General features: G+C 35.3%; 1 protein-coding gene across 1 annotated transcript in view; it reads left to right on the top strand.

Annotated features, from left to right (window-relative positions):
• Nucleotides 1–15,266, top strand: part of LOC113111372 (uncharacterized) — a 49,977-nt gene that overhangs the window by 21,611 nt on the left and 13,100 nt on the right. The window contains exons 6-11 of the mRNA XM_026276000.1: nucleotides 791–982; nucleotides 2,219–2,299; nucleotides 2,407–2,519; nucleotides 2,606–2,664; nucleotides 5,225–5,314; nucleotides 11,326–11,369. Of these exons, the coding sequence (XP_026131785.1) occupies nucleotides 791–982; nucleotides 2,219–2,299; nucleotides 2,407–2,519; nucleotides 2,606–2,664; nucleotides 5,225–5,314; nucleotides 11,326–11,369 (579 nt within the window). The remainder of the gene's footprint in view (nucleotides 1–790; nucleotides 983–2,218; nucleotides 2,300–2,406; nucleotides 2,520–2,605; nucleotides 2,665–5,224; nucleotides 5,315–11,325; nucleotides 11,370–15,266) is intronic.

Genomic DNA, 15,266 nt, shown 5'->3' with positions numbered 1-15,266 from the left:
TGTGCTTCCAGACGTCTTTGTTTGAGTTTCACACATTTCTGTCCATAGCTTGTTTTTGGTGTGGATTTAGTGTGAGTCACTGATAAGAAGAGGTTAGATGAGGACCGCTGTCCCACGTACATTTATAGAAACCAGAGGAAATCAGATCAATAGGGCGCAATAACAATTTAACCTGAATGGAAATTAATTCTGACCGTAAATCTGTTTGTGGTTATTATTTAGCTTGGTAACCATGATTTATACCAAAATCCCATTATAGTTACATCAGTGTTACTAGATGTCAAATCACTATCATTTCATACATGATCACATTTAAACAATAGAATATTTCTGTCATTTAGTTTGAATGTATTTTGAAGGACATTTGTTTAACTATTTGTTTTTGGTCACTGCGTAATTCCCTGAATTTGTAATGACTTTATATTATTGCACATGTGGAAAAGCTCCCCATACATTTTAGTAAACTTGTATATATTATAATGGTTGTTGTGCTTCTTATAGGAAAGAGATGGTGCTTCCTAGTCTATGTCTGTTTTTGTCCTTTAAAAAAGCTAAAGTGGTGCAGTGGTTGTGTAATGTGCCGAGTGTTATGGTTTGAATGATTACCATTCAAATATATTTGCATGGTACTTAAATTTACCATGAAAAAACCACAACATTTGAGAAAATGTAGTTCAGGATTTGATTCATGTCTTTATAAAAAATAAAAATGCATGCTCACCAGCTCGGCTTTCAGAGGTCATTACTGGCTTCATCACAGCAGAATGATCTTCTTTGTGTGTTTGTTCAGAGAGAAATCACCTCGCTTCGCTGCCGACCCAGATTTGGATCAGGAGCTGAGTGAGCGTTTGGGTTTGGGCAGTAATGACACTCTCAGTAACGGTAACCGAGCTGATCTGGACTCTGCCAAACGTCTGGCCAAGCGCCTCTTCAACCTCGACGGCTTCAGGAAGTGCGATGTTGCACGTCATTTGAGTAAAAAGTGAGTAAATCCTTGTGCTATTTAGTATTGCTAGTCTTGTTACTTTATATTTGTGTGTGTGTGTGTGTGTGTGTGTGTGTGTGTGTATGTATATATATGTGTGTGTTCCTGTAGCTCAAGTGGTAGAGCAGTGCGTTGTCAAGGTTGGGGGTTCGATTCCCCGGGAACACATGATAGGTAAAAACTGATAGCCTGAATAAGTAATGTAAGTCACTTTGGATAAAAGCGTCTGCTAAATGCATAATAAAAATGTTAATGTTCATAATAGTTCACAGTGCATCAACTTATGTTAACAGATAAAACTTTTGATTTTAAATATATTAGTAAATGTTAAGATTAATAAATAATGCATTTAAATAAGTATTTTTATTGTTCCTTTACTAATGTAAACAAATTTAATATGGAAATGAATTATATAGTGTTTGTGTGCATACACAGATAATTAAGTTTTTATTTTAATTTAGTTTACATTTTTGTTATTTTGGTATGTGCTTACTTCATTTTAGTTTTTTTGTATTTCTATTTAGGTTTAATATGTTTTGAATTCATTTTTGGTCATTTTTAATACTTACACTTATTTCAGTCAGTTGACAAGGCGACATTTCAAATGTTCATTTATGTTTTTCATTAAGATTTTGAAAAATATATATAAAGTTTTAAATCTAAAATTTGTTATTTCAGTTTTTTCATTTAACAAAATTTAATTGTTTCAATTAACTATAGCAATAACACATCTTAGCAATATATTATGCTGTAATTTCCTTTTTTTTTTGTATTCATGCATTTTATTTTATTACATTTATCTTTTGTGTCAGAAGCGGAGCAATTCATTATAATTTTTATTTTTTTATTTTTTTTATACATTACTTTTTTTTGGAATATCATGTGCTCCTGTATTGTTCAGAATAAAGCCAGGAACATGTTAGAAAGTAAATGCAGCCAGTTTTGATTTCCTGTTGACTTCTCTCTGACCTTGTGGTTTGTCCATCTCTGTGCCGCTGTTATATAAAGCTGGATTTCATGCAGCTTTTATTCTCTAGCTCTCCTTCTATTGCTCACAGCGTCTGTACTTTAAGAGCTCTTCTCTCTCTGACAGGTGCATCATGGGAATGTTCATCCAGCTGTGTATCTCTGACAGGCCTTGGTCGCGTCTGTCACCCTTCCTCCCGTGTCTCCCTCGCTTGTTCTGCATTGTCATCCTCTCTGACTGTCTTTTCATATCTGACTCCTTTTTAGCAATGACTTCAGTCGCCTGGTGGCAGAGGAATATCTGCGCTACTTCAATTTTACTGAAATGACTTTGGACCAAGCACTAAGGTCAGCACATTAAATATGCAAATAAAAAATGCAAAAAAAAAATTCGATTTAATTTTCAATTGTTATGACATTTGCTCATTATTGTGTGTGTTATTTTGTTTTTTCAGGGCATTTCTGCTAGAGTTTGCTCTGACGGGTGAGACGCAGGAGAGAGAGCGGATCTTAGCACACTTTTCCCGTCGATATGCGCAGTGCAATTCATCTCTCTCTCTATCTGAAGGTACAGCTCTGTCTCTGTATGTGTGTGTCACATGTTGAACAGACTGTACATGTGTGAATATGTATTTGTGTGGTTGTATCTCACAGACGGTGTCCACACGCTGACCTGTGCTCTTATGCTGCTCAACACAGACCTGCACGGCCACGTGAGTCAACTCTATCAAAATCAAAGTGAATAAATGTACATGAACTTGAATCCTCAACACAGGCAGATACAGGAGACACAATTCACTATTAATGGTAATTTAATGTACTTGTTTTCATTTTTATAGTTGTTTTTTTACATTATTATATATATATGTATATATATATATATATATATATATATATTTATTTTTATATATATATATATATATATATATATATATATATATATATATATATATATATATATATATATATATATATATATATATATATTTATTTTATATATATATATATATATATATATATATATATATATATATTTATTTTTTATATATATATATATATATATATATATATATATATATATATATATATATATTTATTTTTATATATTTTAATTTTTTTTTTTTTTTTTTTTTTTTTTTTATAGTGCCTTAACTTATTTCAGTTAGTTGTGAAGGGAATAGTTCTCAATTTTGTTTTGTTTGTTTTTCATGCAATTTATATAAAAAAAAAAATGCATTTAACTTATTTCAGCTAACTAATTTTAGTAATTAATCTTATTTTAGTTGTGAAGGCAATATTTCATTTATGTTTTTCATGTAATTTATATTAAGTTTATGCATTTCTCATATTATAGTACTTCAACTTAATCATACAGTATTTCAATAAGTTGTAAAGACAAAATTTTCATTTTATGTCTTTTAGTTTTCTCTTTAGCTTATGTTTGTTTTCGTTTTAGAAATTCTAGAACTTAAACTTATTTCAAAATTTTTTTTTCAGTTTCTAACTTTCAGTGTTTTTTTTTACATTTAGGTTTTACATCTTATATTTATTCGTATTATAATCTTTCATTTAATTTAAGCTTAAAACGAACCAAATAGTTATAGTATTAGTTTTAAGTTAACAATAGATATATATTTATTAAATCAATTATAAGTGTAGTTTTAAATTAAAAATGTCTGTAGCATTTGAGCATGTAAGCTTGTCACAATGCATTAAATTATGTAGTTTTCTATGCAAGGGGTCAATGATTTTTCGAGCAACAGTTTTTGATTTATGAAGTAAAATAAGCTGCTACTATGTTGCTGACTAAATCGATTGTCTAATTTTTAACATCACATCCATGTGATAGTCGTAGTTCTTATATCACAACTTCATGTTTTTTAAGTGCTTCACAGATCATGTTCGACGTGTGCAATTTACGTTATAGAACAAAACATAAAACTCTGTTATCGTCTAATCTAAAAACCTAGTTGAAATACTCAAGGGATCCTGTAGCAAATTATCCCTTCCGGCTTGGCCTACAATTGATGTCAACAGCTCTATATGCTCCGAAATACTGTTGCAAACATTAATTCTGACTTGAATCTCGGTTTGTAAGAACAAAATAAACAATAAAAGAAAGAGAAATCCCAGAAAGGCTCTTAATGTAACTCTGTGGAGTGCAAGCGTTGTGTTTAACCCCTTCAGCACTGGAAGAGGCAGAGATGTCTGGAGGGATCTGTGGTCTGTGATCACTGCTGATGTGTGTCTGCTGGAAGGATATTTAGCGTGGCTCCTGTGCTTTTGTTAAAGCGAACACATGACGCCTGTTATAGGCCAGACTCGCTGTCGCCATGGTAACAGGTTTCTGGTCCTGATGAGAGCTGTGTGCTCTGATGAAACGCCTCAGTCCACAATATCAGATGATGTATTCCAGAGCTCTCTGCAGCTCCAGACATTCATAAATTCATGCTCGCGCAGCTGAAATGTAGGACACCTCATGCTGACTTTCAGAGGCGAAAAATGCCCCACTCTGACATCTCATCTGAAAATGTGCAATAACTTACAAACTTATACACTCTTTGAGCACATTTTAATGCATCATAAGCCAAATCTGGTGATGAAATGTCTTGGAAATATTTTATAACAAGAATTGGTATAACAATTTTGGTTTCCATAACTAAAATTAGTTTTATGTTTAGGTCTATTTCTTTTCTTTTTTTCTCGCCTGCATTATGGTATTGTCTTAATGACTAAAAAAACACATTTAATGCCAAATACAAATTACAAATACATTTTACAAAATAATAAATACTAATAGATAGATATATAGAAAGTCTAGCTTCAGTTTTATTTTAGTTTGGTCATTTTAGTATTTCAAACATTGTTTTTGCAAATTAAAAAATATATAACTTTTTTTTTTTTTAAATGTAATTTTTTAAAAGTTTTTTTTATATTATGTGAGTGTATTTATTAATATTTTATTGTTATTATTGTTGTTGCTTTATAGAAGTAAGAATATTGTTCACACTACAGTGGAAATACAAAAAATTGGATTAATTGCATTTTTAATGTCACGTGTCATACAAACAATGTCACAATGCTATATATATGTGTGTGTGTGTGTGTGTGTGTGTGTGTGTGTGTGTGTGTGAATACAAATGTCTTTTTTTTTTTTTTTTTCTTGCTGTGTGATTTAAATGTGTAAAGTCAGTGAGAATGCTGTTTATTCCTGTGTTATTGCACAGATGAATGAGGACTATTAACTGGTGTGTTGGTGTTTTCTGTTGGCAGAATGTTGGCAAGCGAATGTCCTGCGCTCAGTTCATCGGGAATCTGGAAGGACTGAACAGCGGACATGACTTCCCTAAAGAACTCCTTAAGGTACTGTATATTTCATAAATATTCCTTACTAAAGCTGCATAGTGAAACTGTATTGTTTGCATGATTGTAAATTATCCACAGAGAAGATCTGCATGTCAGTAGACCATCTTTAGGAGATGATTTGAGATGTTCAGCAGGGGTGTTGTTTGTACCTGTGTGTGGTCATGTGACCGATGTGCTATTATAGCGTTCAGCGCTGCTGTGTGTGATTGGAAGCAGGAGAGATCTGTGTCCCGGTGGGAAGCGGTGACTCTTTAGTAGGTCATTTATTGGTTTATATTATTAGATTAGTGCTGTAATGTCATTGGTAGGAAATGGGGATGTTTTGCTTCCATTCATTAACCCTGCAGGCACATTCTCAACTAATCAGATGAGTTCTTGAGTTAATACTAATGAGCTAAATCAGGTTTCGATTCATTTCAGGACAGAGAGCGGCTGCTCCGTGTGTTTAATCTGACAGATGTTTTTCTCAAGCTCCTTCAGGTCTTTAACTATAACTTTAACTATTTTTTATAGAAAAACAGACAAACAAGAGCAAGAATATTTTTGCATTAGTGGGCTACTGGGAAGGGGATGTTAAATGTGCGTAAGTGTCATGAAAATAAGCTCATAATGCAAAAATTAAAACTGTATTAAGTTAGATGTTATGTTTTATATATAATTTATTTTAAAGTTTTTCAGTAGTATTAAATTTTGCAGTAGCATTTGAATTAAAATCCTAATGCATTTTTACAATTTTACATTTTAAGTGGACAATTATGATTTTTTTAATGGTTTTAATTAATTCTAAATAACTTTTGATAGTTGGCATGGTCATAATAAATATAATGTAAAAAATCTAATTGCATTTTAATCGTGTCATGCTGGGTTTATTTTTTACATAGGAAGTGGAAAGTCAAGTTGAAAGCATTGCATTGTGGGATACTTTTTGTGCATTTTGCACATTCCATGCAGAATTTTAAATTTTTTAATGCACATTAAATGCACTGCATAATACAGTCATAGACAGATAATCGTGATTGTATGCTATTCTGAATGTAGCATATCATGGTTTTGTTGTTAGTTCAGTCTGGTTTGCACTGACCCGTCCTTCAATACTGGCCTCTTTGCAAAACCGCATCTCATTGTGACTGGAAAAAGGCAGAGACAATCCTGTTTTCCATGGCATGAATCCTTTGACATCTCTGTGCTCTGTTAAAGCCGCAGCAGTGAGCTTTATCTGAGGAGCTGCTTGTGTTTCAGTCCTTCATCTTGTTGATGAAAACACTGACTCTCGCTGGGACAGAAACCGTCTGAAGAGCGATAGATGAAGAGAGGGAGAGCCGATGGAGATCAGTCTGTGTTCATGCTGTTCACGCCAAGTGTTTTAAATCAGGCTCTATAAAGCTTTTTATGACGACCTCTCTTTCTTTTCTTCCCCTTTGGCGATCCTTTTCTCTGTCCCTCGCAACATGAGTCCTTTCACTCCTGCCTCCTACTCGTTCTGGTTCTCTCATTTATACTCAACAGCTTACATAAGCACATTTCACTCGCACATTGTCATTGAAAGCAAAGCGGATATTGTGTGGTGCTAATTATTGGACGAACAGGGTTATTGTTTAATTTATGCACTCAGTTCTTGGTCATGGCTCCTTTAACACAAACTCCAGCATCAGTGAGGAGTGGCATGAAGCGAGTCTTCAGCTCGGATCCACTGTTTCTCATCTTTCTCATGTAAATATTCCTCAAATGCAAAGATGTGCTGGGTGAAAGACGATGCATTTGTGCTTGTCTCTCACACGTGGGTTGCTTGTCGGCTTTTGCACACATTAGTGGAGTGCTTGAAGTGTGTCGTCGTCATTGAGACGGAGGGGAGGACCAATGCTGTGGCACTGATGGGGTGGTCACAGGCTGACGGCTTCCCATTTTACTGAGGAGATAATGACACACGGGGGGAACAATTAGCTCTCTGCTGTTGAGCAAACTCCCTCAACTCAGACGGAGCGGCTCATCGCTTTGTAAAAATCCAGATCACTTTTGCCCAAGATATATTTTCGAATATGTTACAGTATGATGAATAATAAATGAGGCAAATTTAAATGTATCAGCAGTTCAAATGCAAGTGTAGCAGTTTAAGAGCCGAGGTCATCATTGTAAATCAAAATATATCCTTAAAATATTTAACGTTATTAGATAAGGATTTGGATATTTTTTTTATTATTTGTATGTGTTAATTCGCAATGAATTAACTAGAAATATTTCAAGTAAAATGGGTTGAAAATGTTTCATTTTAAGACCATACACATTAGCAGTAAATATTTACAGCAAAATAATAATAAATGAATAAAATAATTAGGCTGTAAATCGAATAAAATCTGTTAAGAAAGTCATTGTATTTTACCCCAAATTAAAAGAAAAGAAAAACATTGCCTTTATTGTAATGTGAAAAAATAAATAAAAATGATTATTTATATGTAATTCCATTTTTTTTAAACTTGATTATGGTGTGAGATAGGAGCTGGGGAAAGTGTAATTTAAGTTCTTTTCGGGGTTATCAGGAGAAAATGACTCAAAACGCATATATGCGTTAATCGACTCGAAAGGGTTAATGAGCTTCACCCTCATCTCAACTCAATTTTTTATTTATTTTTATAAACTGTATTTTTATAGACTATTTTCCAGCCACACTTGTAGTTTTATGTTGTTCTTTGTGTTCATCTCTCTCCCATAATAATTCCATGTCCTCTCTCTCTGTCCCACGTCTGGGCACAAGTGCTGAATGATAATCAGCATTCAAAGCGAAACAAGCCATGTGTGTGTGTGTGTGTGTGTGTGTGTGTGTGTGTGTGTGAGGGAGCTGGATTGCTGTGATTGGCTGCCTGAAACCTGAAAGAGAGAGAGAGCGAGCGAGCTAGCAGCCTCCTCGAGTCTCTCCGTGATAGAGACTTTCCATCTGCAGAGCCTGAGAGATAAAAGAGAGAGCGACAAAGACGGCTCAGGACGACGACAGGAAGTGGACATTTTCTGATCTATGGTCCATGGACACATATCTGTGACTCAGGAGACCGCATCCACACGCACTTCCTAAAAAATCCTTCAGACCTATCATGGATCCCAGATGGATTGATGGATAAACGTATGCAAAGGGAATGATGCACATCTTCTGAAAGCGCTTGGTCTTTCCAAGAAAGAAAATCAGCTGAAGCTCAGAATCAACAGGCTCCCCCCTGTCTTTTTTGATTGGTTTTTATTTAAATTTTTTTGCGTGCTGAATTTGTCTCCTGGTTTGGGCCGATGCAGGTGTCTTTTGTCAGAGTCAGAGCGTCTTGTGTGTTTCATGCTTTCTCCTGGTTTCCGTTTGGCTCGTTCCATCTGTCAGATCCCGGCTGTTCTTTCGCACTTCTGAAAGCTTTACTTGCCATCTGTGGCATCACTGTGTGTGTGTGTGTGTGTGTGTGTGTTTGGCTGCTCACTGGTTGCAATGTTTAGCTTGTAGAAGTTGGTGTTTGTCATCGACTGTTACATGTGTTCGGAGTACACAAGGGAAATATCATACATTTCTGGATCGCTGTCCTTTTTATTTTGCTCTGAATTACTTGATTCCCAGTTTTAGCATCTCACAAGTGTGATGTGTAATTGTCAAACAGATGGTTGCAGACCCTTGTTGCGTCGCCGAACATGTTTCATATCGCTTTCATGTTAAAGATTAAAAATTAAGACTACTGTCTCCAACCAAATGTAGTTTTAAGTGTTCGCAAAGACTACAAATCTGTGCTAGACTTACAAACTTGATTAAAAAAATTTAAAAAAGACCTGTAATACTTGGATTTTCCTTCGTTTTTAAAACAGATTTTCTTGTTTTTGTTTTGTTTTTAGAGTTACCTCATCTGTTAACGGAGGAAGCCATGTTGGTTTTTTCATGTTCCTTGGTTTGAAGGTTCACATTTATCCATTTGGCAGATTCTTAACCCAAAGAGATTCACTAAAATCAGTTCTTGCATTATCTGGGAATCAAACCCATGACCTACAGGAAAGCTCTTAAGCTTTTTTAGTTGAACATTTGATGCTAAACATTGGAGTGGACTCATCTGAAGATCCAAACCCCAACTGGAGTTGATTATTTCCCATAGTGCACCACAGCCTCAAACATGATCGGAGTGAACAGTCTGCACTCGGCCGGGCGCTTGCGCTCCCGCTCTCTCTGCTCGGTTCGATACGGGCGAGATTTCCGTATGATGGACCCGTTCCGTTACCCACGAACACCCAGATCCCGATCGCTCAAACCTATGGCGTTTCCGGACTTCATGGGAAAAGCTCAAGATGGACAGAACCACCCTCAGGCTCGCAAGAGGAAGAGGGTAACCTTGTCTCTTTCCATCACTCACCTGCTCATCTGTACTTGTCTGCTGCCCAAAAAGTCCAAAAAAAATGTCATGGATGGACCGTGCAGTCACTTCTAATCAGATAAAGTTCTGATTTTGTCTTTTTAAACACCATGCACTTTTAAAAACAAGTGTTTTATTGATATTAATGGCTCCATAATGGAACCTTTAACCTAGTGGACATTGCTGCAGAATCCTTCCTGTTGCAATGCTTTTTTTTTTCTAAGAGTGCATCAAACTGTAGTGTACTTTTAGGATTGCAGTAGCTTATAGATTGCCTTCAAGCTTATAGACCTGAACTAAAACAAAAAGCAACTTCCTATCTCTAGCTGAATTGGTTTTGTTTGAAATGAGCATTTGTGGGGAGATGCTGCTTTTTGCCCTGAGGGACAGAGAGGGTAAATTTGCTCTCTGTTGCTGCCGAATTTCTAGTACATACTGAGATTATTAGCTGTTCATGCTGAGCTTTCTTTTTTTTTTCTAGATGAAAGGACGTGTGGAGGGAATAATATGCTTATTAAAGTCCTTCTCTCATGCATATTTAGTTTTGCATCTGAATAAGGGCTTCTATTGCTTTTATATGCATCTTATGATGATCTCCAAGCCAAATCATGCACAATCTTTGGGGAATCAGTGCAGATAATTAAATTGCAAACCCAGGATTCCACTGTGACACAGGTGTTTGACGACTGACGTCCACACAGACTCGTCATTTACACCAATGATGTGTCAATTAAGTGCTAATGATCTGAGGAGACTAACAGCCATCTGTGATCCTTTTTTTTTTTTAGCTCTTTTATTAAAAGAGCAGGTATTTTATTTGTATTTTTTATTTGAATTATTATTTATTTATTTATTTTTTATTTTAAATGTTCTTATTTACAAAAATATTATCATCTTTTTATAATTTCTTATGATATATTTCTATATTATAATCATATATTTTTAATGATTTGGCTTATCTTCATTATGTAGTGCCATTTAGAAACAAGTACAAAAACCGACACTTCTATCTCATGTACATTTATGGTTGGAAAAGGTTTGGATTATTGCTTGTGGAGTTAAACTGATGCTTCACTGATTGTTAGGTATTTATGTCCAGAATGGCATATACTTGTGTAGACAGTGTGGCTTTAACTAAATCAGATGTTTATTTTGAGGTGATCTGTCACAGTGTGATTATGTACCGTATTTTCCGGACTATAAGTCACACTTTTTTTTCATAGTTTGGCGGGTCCTGCGACTTAGTCAGGTGCGACTTATTTATCAAAATTAATTTGACATGAAACGAGAGAAATGAACTAAGAGAAAACATTACCGTCTCCAGCCACGAGAGGGCGCTGTAGTCTACACTGAGCAGCATAGAGCGCCCTCTCACGGTTGTAGGTAATGTTTTCTTTTGGTTCTTGGTTCTAATAAATGCGTATTATAGTCCAGTGCGACTTTTATATGTTTTTTTCCTCATCATGACCTATTTTTGGACTGATTCGATTTATACTCAGGTGCGACTTATAGTCCGAAAAATACGGTAAATATGATGCAACTCCTACGAAAGTCGATGAAAAGACAAACACATCCATTTACAGCTCAGGTGTGACTTTACTGACTGTTCTCTCTCTCTCTCTCTCTCTCTCTCTTCCCCCCCCACAGGCCCTGTACAACTCTATTAAAAATGAAAAGCTGCAGTGGACAATGTAAGTGTGATTTTTCTTCCTGTTTTAATTGTGCAGTTTTGTTTTTCTCTCTCGTTTTATTTTTACATCGGCTTAAACTAAATCAAATGAGATACGTTGCCTTGGAATGAAATGTGAAATAAATTAAGTTTTCGACGTTTTGTGTAACTTAAAGTTAATTTAAAAGTATTATTCTTTATTTATTTATTTATGTATATTTGTTACGTGCAGTTTAGTTACGTTCAGTGTATATCAGACGTTTTGCAGATTTTATCATCTAGCAAGACAAAATTGCACGTTCAGTCACTTGGAAAGTAATTTCTTTGTTTAATAGCGATGCTTTACAACTGTAATAATAATGAAATAACCGCCACAGTAAATTTTCTTAAGGATGAAGGATATGAGTGATGTCATGGGGAGGAAATGGCATAAATAGTGAAAGGAAAGCAGGTTTCAGTGTCCGAGGCATTGCATCTGTGTGTTGTTTTACTAGAAACAATAGTGTGTGAGGGCTGCCTATTCTCTCTCTATATTCACACACACACACACACACACACACACACCAATTAAAGACCCTGGCTTTCTGAGTGCTGTTGCTATGGTTACGGCTCCATGGATACCGCTGCATAGTTACGGCTAGACTGTGTTTCATCGATATGTATTCACCCGCTCGCTCTCTCACCGTGCACTTACCTCATTCTCATGTTCAACACTCATCCGTGCGCCCACACACACACCCCAGCGCTCTTTAAAGGGTCCCGCTCTCATCCTGAGCAGAGGTGAACCCACAGACTCCTACTGCATCTCCCAAAATAGCCTCATCTGTCCCCCCCTGAGCTCATGAACAAGAGCACAGCGGAGAAACGCCGACCCGTCCGTATCCAGCTGCTCAAACTTAGATCTGGGATCTTGCTTTTATGCTTCTGTAGCAATATCAGGATGTGAATTCTGCTGATTTTAATGAGGCACAGAGGAAGCGTTGTCTAGCCAGCTGACGAACTCTGAGGTTTTCCTCAAAATTATGGGAATGACTTGCATGCATTTGATAGAATGAGTTCAAAAAGACAAACAGATCTGTATGTTTTGCATTGGATTGCTGGTATACTTCATTCGTAGTTGGTCTATCATGAGTTAGAGCAGTAATATATCTCTTTGTTAAACTTAAGTTTTTTCATATAAGTGCTATTAAATTCAACCCACCCAAATAAAAGGTCATTTTGATCACATATGCATGACCTTCCATTCAGAAGTTTGGGGTTGGTAAGATTTTATGTTCTTGAAAGCAGTCTCTGCTGCTCACCAAAGCTGCATTTGATTAAAAATACAGTAAAACAGTAAAAATGTTAAATATTATTACAATTTAAAAATGCTGTTTTTTGTTTGAGTATAATCTAAAATATAATTTATTTCTGTGATGCAATGTTGAATTTTCAGCATAATTTCTCTAGCCTTCAGTGTCACATGAGCCTTCAGAAATCATTCTAATATTAGAAACATTCCTGATTATTATCATTGTTGAAAACAGTTGTGGAAATTGTTACATTTTATTTTTCAAGATTCTTTGATGAATAGAAAATTCAAAAGAACAGCATTTATTTGAAATAGGAAATATTTTGTATTATTTTTTTTCGTATTAACTTTGTTTTACTGTCATTTGTGATCAATTTAATGCATTCTTTATGAACTAAATAATAATTATAAACAAATTTCTGAACAGTATTGCTAATGATTTTAGTAAAAATGTTGGCAGGGCAAGTAAAAATCTGCCTCACTGGCCTGAGTGAACCCTGCTGTTTGTCAGCCAGGAGTGTTAATGAATTGCTAATCTCACGCACTATATTAATCACAATGTCACATAACGATCAATAATCAAGTCATTTTACCACGTCTGAGAGAGAGAAAACGAAGAGAGACTGGGACCGAGAGACCGATTCTAGAGGAAAGGAAAGATCTGTATTGATGGAGGTGCAGGAATTGAGCAGTTTACAGTCAGTAAAGGAAAAAAAGACAGTAGACACACGCACGTGTTCAGATCCATTGCTATCTGCTGCGGAGCTCATGCACTTACTGTTAAATACAAAGAATGCAACGCTGAAAAACAGAGAGATGGTGTGTGTGTGTGTGTGTCATGAGAACCGTTCTGTCCTCAACAGGCGCTGCTGTTTTCCCAGCATGCCGCTCTCTGAATCTAATCATTCTGCCCTTTTCCTGATTACATGCTTCACCCTGCTGTCTGTTCCCTTCCTCTGCTTCAGCTCTGTTTCTGTCTTCTAGATCTGGACGAGAAATCAAGTTTTTATTCATTTTTTATGTGTGACATTGAGAATGTTGCAACAGAGATCTTTTATATTTACATTTAATCATTCGGCAGATTCTTTTATCCAAAGTGGCTTATAAATGAGGACAACAGAAGCAATCAAAACCGACAAAAGAGCAAGTCGCAGTATATGTTTTTTTTATAATAAATAATTTTTTAAAAAGTATCAAACGTGTCAAAAGAATAGAAAAAGAACAGAATGGTGTTAGATGTAATAAAAAAAAGAAAATAAATATATAGAAGAGTAAAAGAAAAGTGAATGCTAGTGTTAAATCAGTGTCACAGATTTAATTCTCTTTAGAACATTGCATCAGTTCAAACTCTGTTAACAATAATTCTATTCAAATTTTCAAAGATTTGTTTGACACTTTCAGAGCTGTTCATGAAGACTTTGACACTTTTCAAACGTCACAATATAATTGTTTCAGACTAGTGTTACAATTAGTGTTCCGGTTACAAATGTTACCATTTTAAAATGGTAGAATATTAAATTGTTAGAATAACCTGTTGATACGCATTATCCTTGATCTTGTTGTCACTTTAACTCTACCATTCAAAAGTTTGGGGCCTGCAATATTTTTTAAATGAATTTTCTCTCAGTAATGTTGTGTTTCTTGTTCAAAAATAATTTTTAAAAACTGTAATAATGTGAAATATTTTTGGAGTATTTGAATACATTGTAAAATGTAATCTATTCCTGTGATGCTCCGCTGTATTTTCATCATCATTACTCCAGTCTTCAGTGTCACATGATCTTCACAAATCATTCTGATTTGCTGCTCAAGAAACAGTTTGGATTATTATCAGTGTTGAAAACCATTCTGCTGTTTTGATATATTTGTTAAAACCTTTCTACCTTGTTTTTTAAGCAGGACTGTCTAAATAATATAAAGTTTGAAAGAACAGCATTTACTTGAAACACATCTTTAAGAGCATTTAAAATACCTTTATTGCCTTGTCTGATGAATTAAATGCATCTTTGATTTATCAATTTATTTAAAGTAAATCTTACTGACCCCAGACTATCGAAAGGAAGTTTACATTTAAATAAAGATAATAAAATAAGTTGCCATAAATTACAATTTTTATTCTTCATTCCAGTTATTACCAAGTTGAACACTTTGACTAATTGGTTGCAAATGGATATTTGGTTGAAATGAAATAAGTAAACAAAAGCATAAATTGTCCAGATTTGATATGTACAGTATGTTGCATTAGAAATCATGCAGTAATATCAAGCGGTGTTGTGTGTGATGTGAGGATCTGATCTGATCTGGAGTCAGTCGTGTGATTAAGTGTCATGTGTTTCATCCTTCATCAGCGTCTCGTGAGCAGCATCAGTCCTGCTGGAGTGGCTCTGGCTAAATTTATTCTTAAGCTTGTGTTCTTTTCTCCATCAGTCCTCCGACCATCTCTCTCGCTCTCTCGCTCTCTCTCTCTCTCGCTCTCTCTCTCTCTCGCTCTCTCGCTCTCTCGCTCTCTCTCTCTCTCTCTCTCTCTCGCTCTCTCTCTCTCTCTCTCTCTCTCTCTCTCTCTCTCTCTCTTTTGTTCCCACAGTTACCAGGCAACAGGCTTGATGTTTTACGCACATGCTCAGTGTG

The sequence above is a fragment of the Carassius auratus genome, chromosome 12 (assembly GCF_003368295.1).
Source record: "Carassius auratus strain Wakin chromosome 12, ASM336829v1, whole genome shotgun sequence".
Taxonomy (NCBI): domain Eukaryota; kingdom Metazoa; phylum Chordata; class Actinopteri; order Cypriniformes; family Cyprinidae; genus Carassius; species Carassius auratus.
The sequence above is the reverse complement of the archived record's forward strand: the minus strand, read 5'-3'. Positions and strand labels throughout refer to the sequence as shown.